At 43.8% G+C, this 10,415-nt stretch overlaps 1 protein-coding gene across 1 annotated transcript; it reads right to left on the bottom strand.

Moving 5' to 3' along the window:
* Window positions 1–2,355: 2,355 nt before the first annotated feature.
* ak7b (adenylate kinase 7b) lies at window positions 2,356–10,246 on the bottom strand. The gene is made up of 18 exons (XM_048228291.1): window positions 10,116–10,246; window positions 9,804–9,986; window positions 9,542–9,650; window positions 9,342–9,436; window positions 9,110–9,220; window positions 8,806–8,889; window positions 8,532–8,620; window positions 8,184–8,274; window positions 7,988–8,065; window positions 7,724–7,873; window positions 7,187–7,315; window positions 6,887–6,992; window positions 6,461–6,589; window positions 6,324–6,374; window positions 5,739–5,936; window positions 4,990–5,210; window positions 3,196–3,354; window positions 2,356–2,528 (listed from the first exon to the last, which is right to left on the bottom strand). Exons 1-18 carry the CDS (start codon window positions 10,203–10,205, stop codon window positions 2,490–2,492), a joined length of 2,112 nt encoding a protein of 703 aa, XP_048084248.1. The 5' UTR covers window positions 10,206–10,246; the 3' UTR covers window positions 2,356–2,489.
* Between the last annotated feature and the right edge of the window lie 169 nt (window positions 10,247–10,415).

Here is a 10,415-nt window from a genome sequence, read left to right as displayed (position 1 = left end):
GTGAGATTTATCATGGTTAATAATTAGAGATGACAGCCCAAATCATTAATAATGAGGAATCTTTATACTGACCCTAATCCACACTATCATCAATCACAACCCCCCAAGCCCCCTCCCCCCACCCTCCCAAAAAAGGAGAGAAAAATCTCTCTGACTTTCAGCAGGGACACAGTGCGAAGAGCGAACAGCTAGTGCCGTCTGACACACACACACACACACACACACACACACACACACACACACACACATATGTATGCACTCCCACACACTTCTTGGAGGTGTTCCCCCGTTTTGATGAATTTCCGGCGCCGGTTCCCCGGTCTCCTGCTGAACGTGTGGCTCGCGCGCCTCTCTTCCCTGTCAAGCCGATCCGCCGTACAATCACTCGCGAGGCTGAGCCGCCACGGGGGCCGTTCCGCGTCCTCTGGGGCTCACACACACACACCCTCTTCCCTTTCCTTCCCTTCTCTCCCCTTGCACAGGCTGGGGTATGTGAGGGTGTTTGTGTGGAGGGGGGTACGCCTGTATGTGTGTGTGTGTGTGTGTATGTGTTGCGTGTGTGCTTCTGTGTCCCAAGAGTGTGAGTGGGTGGATGTGTGTGTGTGTGTGTGTATGATCTCATGGAAGTAGACTCCTCCTGTCCTAGTTCATCGGCTTTGAACTCTCTACCCATAAGTGCCATATGAAGCAATGCAGTACTATTTTATGAAGTAAATAACAGCTATAAAAATTATATATGATACCATTTGGAAGGTTGTTCTACTAGGATATGAGTGATCACTTTAGAATGTGCATACATCATATAAACAGAGTTAAAATAATGCAATTCCTGTTCTGAATTACATAGTAATTAATACACACCAATGTCCATTATTAGTGGCATTTATTAACAGATATTCCTAGGCCTTCATTATTTCCTTACAGCGTGGCATGCATTTTAGCTTTGATCAAAAGCTGTCAAGATCAAAAGTGAAACATTTTGAATATATATTTTTACTCTTTGAGCATACTCTAAAAAACATTTTTACAAGAACATATAAAGACAGTGGTCATGCATAAAAGACAATATTTCAAGCATTTTCACAAGGCATTTTTCAGGGCCTGCAAGCAAGTGGATCTGACAACAAATATTGGCAGCAAAGGAAAGGAAACCAGAACGTGGCGTCTTGGCCAATTGAGGAGGCCGTAATGATATTCACAAGAAGCCCCCCTGCAGAGACAGAGGGGAAACTGTTCCTAAGCAACAAAACACATTTTCTGTCTGAATGCGGGAGAGGTGCTGGGGCGGCTTTTCTCTGCATGGTGACTGAAGTGCCGGTTTGTGAAGAGTGAGAAGTGTGTGAGTGTGTGTGTGTGTGTGTGTGTGTGTGTGTGTGTGTGTGTGTGTGTGGCATTGTTTCAAGGTGTGACAGTTTCAAACTGACGGTAAGCGCTGCTGAGAACTCTCACAATCACATTGCAAATGTAGTCACAGTCAATGCAGAGGTCGCTGTTTATAAACTTTAAAAGAATCCAACTTGAGGTCCTTTACAGTATATTTGTACCAGCTAAGAATGAGGGGAAAAGAAACTGATTCCAGATATTTATATCAATAGTGCTTACGGAGTTCTCGAATCATTTATTCTTCTCAGAACCTCATGTCATACCCATGCTGACACTGCCATCTAGTGTTTAAAAATCAAATTGTAGGTGTGTGACAACAGGCGAACTCAAGATTCTCAACAGACCTTGAATCTTTCCAGCTGATAGAGTAGTCAGAGTGGCAGTTGTGGGTTTTGATTCCCAGCTGCCACTGCTCTTAGCCTGAATGGGTCCAAAGTGTTTGTGCCTGTAAGTCCCTTTGGATAAACACATACACACAATAAATGCATTGAAATACAATATCAGATTTGTACATTAATCAGCAGTCCATGGCAGCTCCCTGTGCTTGAACCCATTACCTTGGAGCTGTTAATATCTTACTACACTATAGTCACGCCACAACTGTACTTGATGCGAGACCTTCATGCATCATTTTGCAAAGCATTTGCACAAGGACTTTGCCCACTGAGTTTTAGAACGAACGAATGAGTGACAAATTTAAGTAAATGTGTCAAAGGATCTTTCCACGGATCAACAACATACACCCAACCCTGCCCTATCATCCTCTCCTTACAAAACCACGGGACAAACAACAATCGATGAAATGATCTCTAATTCAGAAAAATGTGATGTATGCATTTCTAGAGCACTACTATTATGTGGAAAATAGCCTCCTAGTGGCAGAAATCGGCAATGGTACTTTCTGGATACACATTAAAAAGGAATGTACCCAATGACAGAAATAATGACAGAAATAAAAATGATTTACTTTAGTTTTGCTTTTTATTTATTGGTAACGCATATGAATGGTGACAGCCTTAAACATATTCTAGGTAATCCTATTTTGTTTTGCCTTTGTTTCCATAAAAATACAGCAGTTGATGATTGCATCGCCTGTCGAAGTCATCTCACTGAACGTCAGGGTTGTTTTGGAAGAGATACTCTGCCTGAAATCAAACACATTCACAACATGAGACGACTGTCAAGTGTCAACTCTCAAGACCATCAACATGCAAGTACACACAGATGTAAAATTCTATTCTATGACTTTCCCCTGACTTTCCCTGACAAAAAAACTGCATTTCCATGACTTCCTATATAATGAATGGTACAATATACGACCAAAGATTTCAGAGCAGCCGCAGAGCGTTCAAGAATCTTTTACTTTTTTAGAGTGGGAGATGAATAGATGGACATTAAATAAACAAAGTTGGGCAAACCACAACTACTCAACCAAGCAGTAAAGCTAATACCAATAAACTCAACCAGATAAACACCAATTCTGCGTGGAAATATATTTGTATTAATGTATTTTGTCAAGTCAATTTTAACTGCTGCAACAAAATTTCCTGATATTCCATGAATTTGCCCCAAAAATTCCCTGACTTTTCATGTCTGGAATAACTTTCCTAAAATTCCATGATATTTCAGAAATTCCATGACCCGTGGGAACCCTGCTACACAGCACAACACTGAAAGGTGAGGAATAGATACTATATCTATCTAAACGGAAGGAGACAGAAAGACGGACAGACACATTGATCCCAAAGAAAATGTGGGGATAAAAATACAGCTGCTACAGCTGCTGTTTCGGTGTGAACCCAGCTCTGTTACCAGGAAGTCGATGGGGTCGGAGGGTCGGTTCTGGCAGCACTCGATGAGGCCGGCTGTGAGCGTTGGCATGACGTGCTGCGCCAGGTAGCCTCGCAGGGGCACCGACTGGGCCTCCAGGAGCTCGTTCTCCTGTCGCTTCACCTCCTCAAGCTGCCTGCTCTGTACACTCACACACACACACACAGATACACACACACACACACACACACACACAGATACATAGACAAACACAAGCACAGACACATACACACACATACACACACACATACATACACACACACACACAAACACACAAACACACCAACAAACTTTAGCCATTCACTTAACATACTTCTGTGATGCCAGGTCACAAGTCATCCCTTCTCCCAGGGACATCCCTGCGCTGACGCTTTGTACAGGCCTGGCTCTGTCCCCAGAAATGTCCCTGGACCCACAACTGACACATCGCACAAGTGCCTTCTAAAGACTCTCATTCAAAGGGATCCTAATCAAGGAGCGTACCTGCACAGGGACACACTCCAGGCCCCAGTGCACCGGCATCCCTCTGCGCTCTTTAAGAGGAGCCAGCGAGGAGCAGCACCTCCTTACCCACTCCTCCCAGTGCACCTCCCTCTGCGCTCTGTAAGAGGAGCTAGAGAGAAGTAGCACCTCCTTACCCACTCCTCCCAGTGCACCTCCCTCTGCGCTCTTTAAGAGGAGCCAGCGAGGAGCAGCACCTCCTTACCCACTCCTCCCAGTGCACCTCCCTCTGCGGTCTGTAAGAAGAGCCAGAGAGAAGTAGCACCTCCTTACCCACTCCTCCCAGTGCACCTCCCTCTGCGGTCTGTAAGAGGAGCTAGAGAGAAGTAGCGACTCCTTGGCATCGCTTAAGCTGGGAACAGACCTCCCGATGTTTTAAGTTGCACCCGATAAGAATTGAGTAGACTAAACCTACAGACGGAGTCTGATATGATTGGGAGTTCGTTATGTGCACGAACATAACGATTGAGCTGTTGGATTTTATAATGTCATAATTGCAACCATGGCAACCATGTAACGGACCGGTCAAGAAAATATCAAACATGTTTGATTGAATCTGGATTGCGCCGTCAACAATGGAAATAATCTCTAAGGACTGAATCTGTCACCCAAACACACATGACGATTCCAGCTGTGAACACCACGCCTACCGTTGACTCCCTCGGACTTGCCATGATAGTCACAGACGTTCAATCCTCTTAAAAATCGGGAGGTCTGTGCCCAGCTTTACCCACTCCTCCCAGGGCGCATCCCTCTGTGCTCTGTAAGGCGGGATCACATTAGCCAGCGGCAAGCGGCAGGTTTTTCTATTGTTCTCTCTGGTTCGGCAGCGGAACGGTGGCAATGCTGGCGTAACACTAGCGTTGAACAAGCTGAGCGTTGAACTTGGTTCAACTTTCAAAGTGCAACGCGAGCGTATTCAATTGACAAAGCGTTTGTGTTGCTTAGGAACGAGATAAAACGTATTATGGTCTGAGCGTTGCATTACGCTTGCCGCTGCCGCTTGCCGCTGGCTAATATGATCCCTGCCTAAGAGGAGCCAGAGAGAGTAGCACCTCCTTACCCACTCCTCACAGGAGGAGACAGAGAGAGTAGCACCTCCTTACCCACTCCTCACAGGAGGAGACAGAGAGGAGTAGCACCTCCTTACCCACTCCTCACAGGAGACAGAGAGGAGTAGCACCTCCTTACCCACTCCTCACAGGAGACAGAGAGAGTAGCACCTCCTTACCCACTCCTCCCAGGAGGAGACAGAGAGGAGTAGCACCTCCTTACCCACTCCTCCCAGCGCGCCTCCCTCTGGGCTGCCTCCTCGGCCTCCAGCCGCTCCCTCTCGGCCGCCTCCTCGGCCTGCTTCTTCAGCTTGGCCTCGCCGCGCCTCCTCCCCTCCTCCTGGAGCTCCTCGCTGGTGGGGCCGTAGTTCTGGGGCGGACCGACCCGCCGCACGATCTTCTCCATCACCACCAGGTAGTCCACGTCATCACTGCTGCTGATCTCTGCACACCAGTCACAAGAAATCATATCATCATCATCACACATAGCTCAAATTTATTTGTACATCGCTATCTGTTTTTAGGCCATTTGCGTAACTTTCTTTTAGTTTACTTGTACAGCACTTTGGTCAACTGTCGTTGTTTTTAAAGGGCTTTATAATAATAAACCTAAACCTGAAATCTCATTCTTATTGGTAACATTTCATTTGGATAGTCCACTCACAGGGACTTAACAGATCCTCTGTTCAAATTCAAGTTCAGTATGTACAATTGTTGTTGAACAATTACTGAGCATCACCTTGAATAAATCCAACCCCGGACTATCCAAGTAAAGTGTGACCTTTTATGTTAGCAAAAGTAGTTTGTAGTTAGTAGTAGAAGTTTCACATCATAGAACAGGGTGCATGTTTCTGAAAGATGTTCAGGTTTGCAGAGAAAAGGTCCTCCATTTCTAATGTAATGTATATGGAGTCTCTTTGCCAATGAGAAGGTGATCTGAAATTGAAATACAAAATTCACTTAAATAAGTACCAATGTGCTCTGGTTGAATATCAAGCTCATCAAAGAAGTTGAGCACCGTCTCGTCCTCCATGTTGTTATCTCTGTAGTTGGCCAGGCGACGGGGGAAGCACTCGTAGGAGTATGTGGTTCCCTCCACTTCGCTCTCCGGAAGGTTCAGCACACGGTCCTTCAGAAACGCGTCCGTGGCGTCCAGGGCGAAGATGATCTCTGCGATGCAGACAGAAACATGAGCTCTCAAACAGCACACGCAAACAAAGCCAGTATAGCTCTCCCAACACATTTAACGAGACGTAAAGACCGCAGACGACGCCGACTTCATAAGATCTGGACCCGCAGCAGTGGGGGAGCCACATGACTGCCCGTGAAGTTCATTAACAACACGAGCACCTTGGTTTTTGACACACCTGGAGTGATCTTGGTTTTTGGTTTTTGACACACCTGGAGTGGTCTTGGTTTTTGGTTTTTGACACACCTGGAGTGGTCTTGGTTTTTGACACACCTGGAGTGGTCTTGGTTTTTGACACACCTGGAGTGATCTTGGTTTTTGGTTTTTGACACACCTGGTGTGATCTTGGTTTTTGGTTTTTGACACACCTGGAGTGATCTTCTTGCTAGTCTTCATGTCCTCTCCCTCTTCCTCTTCAGCTGCAGAGGGCAACAGGGAAATGGTCAGGTGTACACCGTACAGCATATGGGATGCTAGGCGTCATTACCTGGAAAAGCTATCTTACCATAGAACAACTCCTTAGCTTGATCATAGGTCTTTGGAAACCCATCCAAGACAAACCCTTGGTTCTGACATGGCTTGGATTTCAGCTTGTCTCTGATGATCTGAATAACATACTGGTCGTCCAACCGACCTAGAGGTTGACAAAAAAAAGCACAATGCACATTGTAACAAACATTTGATTAACACACACAGGCTGGATGTTCTTTCTAGCCCTGGATGGTGTCTACTGGCGTGGCGCAGTAGTGAGGTGAGGTACTGTGGTGCAGTAGTGAGGTGAGGTACTGTGCTGTCTAATGGTACTGTGGTGCAGTAGTGAGGTGAGGTACTGTGGTGCAGTAGTGAGGTGAGGTACTGTGCTGTCTAATGGTACTGTGGTGCAGTAGTGAGGTGAGGTACTGTGGTGCAGTAGTGAGGTGAGGTACTGTACCTCCATTTTGTTCCATGTTCTCCTTCAGGGTATCCAGCTGCTCCTGAGCACCAGATCCTATCTCAACACTGTCCTCATCTGCATATGTCGAGCGAATGAGTGACTCCTGAACAACACACACACACACACACACACACACAGAACAGGCCACTGAGCATTTATTCACATCATTTGATACATTTTTATTCAGAGACAGGCAGGCAGACAGACAGACAGATAGACAGATAGATTGATACATAGATAGATAAATAGACAGATAGATGAAGAAGATATGACTACAATCATAACTATGTAAGGTACCAGGTGAGCAGTGGTTTCATTGATGGTGTCTCTGAGCCTGACGTGATGCAGCTTGTAGTGTTTGCAGATCTTCTGTGCAACGGTGCTCTTCCCCACAGCAGGGGGGCCCAGGACACAGATGCGGATGGGCTGGGGGGACAGGGGAGAAACCCTTCTGTACAATAATCACACTTCTCCAGACAATGCGTAGGAGCTTATGTTCTACAATGAAATGTTTATTTGCTGTATCCAACCACTGATTTCTGAGAACTCAATGGATAATACAGTGTATGATCATTTGTTGCTGAACACAAATGAGGCCAAATGTGTAAAATATCACCAAACCAAAATCGAACACTCGACACTCAACTGCATTTCATATGAGACCACGAGCAGTGAGAAGTTACACATTGAACAACATCAACTGAAGCAGAATGCAATGGTGTGTATGGCAAGAGAAATCATAATGCATAAAATACTGTACACCTCACAGTATCACTGAGTTAGGTATAGAAGATGTTAATGGAAAGAGCATGAGAGTATGGAGACTTGACTGACCAGAAGTCCCCTGGTGTTTCTGTACTCCTCAACAACACGCTCAATGTTTTCAACGATGCCAGCCTCACACACCCAGGGAATGTTAAGGCTTTCCTTAATAAAGAGCGCCTCAAAGCGCAGATCTACTGAGATCGAATCAATATCTGCTTGCTGTGGACAAGTAAGTATAATTCAGTATTATACAGTTATAAAACAGTATAATTAAAATATAGTTTTAGACTAAAGCTTATTCATGTAAACACAGATGCACACATTTAGACTTACTGTGAGGTTTCTATGTAGAAAAGCCTTCTCAACTGAAACTGACTCAGTTTTTCCTGGTCCAAGTGTAAATGATATTGTCTAATTAAAAAATACAGTAATGTCACCTACCGTATACGTAAAGTTACGTACGGTGTTTACAAGCAAGAGCTTTAAAAAAATCACTGTAGATGGTTGGATGAATTGAACAGCAACCCACCTGCACAATGTCCTCAATTGTATTCTTTGAGTCATCTACGGCGACTATATAGTGTGGCCTTGGCTTTTGGTCAATAACATTTAAAATGACTCTTGAAACAGGAATAACACAGAAGATTAAACACAGTACAGAGAGTGAACAGAGGGGTATGCTACGAAGTGAGGTTGCTGGCTTACCTAGGTAACGTTGCTGATCTCAAAACAATATGTAGCCTAACTTCAGAAGCAATACATGCAGTAATGCATTTTTTTTTTAGTAAGCCAGCAAGTAACCTTGCATCCTAGTATATCCCTCAGTAAAACTACCTGACTAGATTAAATAACAAACAAACAAACAAACACAGCTGACCTTGCCAAGTCATTAATGTGTATGGTTGGGAGGATGTTGGTGCCTTTTCCAAAGATAGGAACTTTGGGAATCTCCCCCAACCAGGATGCCTATTAGAAATATGAATAAGAATTATGTTTCACTCAATAGGATTTTCCCATTGCATCACCTGTAGGCCATAATGCACTTTGTCACAGACAGTTACATTGCAGTAAGGTTTCTGCCCAAAACCCTGAACCAAATGAGATGTGCATAGAACTAAAAGAAAGAGGGTTTGTGTAGTGTCCTGACTCACTCTGAAGAAGAAATGAAAAACCTGTTCCCCCATTCCATACTGAAGTCCTGATGCAAGTACATACGTGCTGAACTGGGACCTTTCCTGCAGGGGAATGAATAGGCTAGTTAGACACCAAAACTGAACTAAAGGAGTTAAATTCATTACTCGCTTGCACTGTATTAAATAAATGCTTCTGTTTTCTATCTATTGTAAGAAATGACCAATGACACAATTCATCTTGATATCTATCCTGACTGCTGCAGGAACAAAGTCTAGTAATATCCCAATCTACAACTAAAATGTTTGCACGGTTTTGACTTACAGTTTTTCCCAATTTCACCACAAGTTTTTCAACAGTGATGTGCTGCTTGAAATTGGGGTGTGGTCTTCGTCTTCTATAATCATCATCTGTGAAAGGAATAGATGGATCTTCCTATCAGGAGAGACAAAGAGAGAGTGATTAAAAAAAAATAATACTAATACCGTGCATCTGTTATGCTTGTTGAAAATGTACTACAGAAAAGGAAAGTGCTTGGATATAACTTATCACTCACAGGATCAACTGGCTTGCTCAGGGCCCATGTCATGACTGTTGATACCAGAATGAATGTCTTTGGACTGAAAAACTTGTTCATTTTCTCATGAAGGGCTGTGAAAGAATCATTCTATCACATACACAACTTATTTGGTAGCTCCATAAAATGTGTGTTCATTAATGATATACTGACTATCTATCAGGGCCATGAACAATTACCTGTGACTGCCCATGACGCCTCTTCAATTTGATCTGCATATTCAGTGATGTTATATATGATGACATCACACTCCAGCATTTGCTTCAGAAGTTTATTGCGATCTAATTTCTGTAAGGATATGGGGTTGTCATTTTTGTCATGTCAATGATATAGTAACAACTATTATAGTCATTAAAATAATGTATTGACAACAACAAATAACCATTAGAGTCCAGTTTTACCATAAACTGGCCCCAAGTCATGCTTGACTAGGCTACTCACATGATATTCCTCATATGTGTAAGTGCACTTTTTGCTGTCTGACTTGTCTCTAATGGTCCCGACAATTTGATACGTTGCCGGTTTAGCATTTTGATGACCATCTCGTGGAGACAACTCTTCTTCTTCAAAGTCATGGTCTGTCAACTCCTCAAGAGACGGCCCAATAAAGCTTTCTGACAAAAACTGGAGAGATTAATTAGCAACCGCTGTTAGCTAACGTTACCCATTCTTAGCCTTCCTTCAGGTGTCTCTGATTTAGTCTTTGTCGTTCAAAGTAGGCTACACAACATTAAGAATTACGAAGTACTTCACCTTTCCGATGTATTTTGATGCGTAGGTGTCAACATTATTGATAAAAACTTGCTTTGAGCGTTGAATCCTGTGGATTTCCTCATGGGTCATATTGTTGATTAATGGTTGCTATGACGACGCCCCGGAACATGAGTGGAACATGAGTAAGAGCTGCATCCAGAGGTATCCAGTGTGCACCCATAGACAGTAAAAGTGTGCACCCCCGTGCACCACTGAAGAAAGCGGTGTATTTTGAAACAATAAAATGCAGATTGTATATATTTTGACAAAATATCACCATGTTAATTAAAAACAACAACG

Source organism: Alosa alosa, chromosome 19 (assembly GCF_017589495.1).
Source record: "Alosa alosa isolate M-15738 ecotype Scorff River chromosome 19, AALO_Geno_1.1, whole genome shotgun sequence".
In the NCBI taxonomy this organism is placed as follows: domain Eukaryota; kingdom Metazoa; phylum Chordata; class Actinopteri; order Clupeiformes; family Clupeidae; genus Alosa; species Alosa alosa.
Note: the sequence above shows the minus strand (reverse complement) of the source record. Positions and strands in the feature narration are given on the sequence as shown.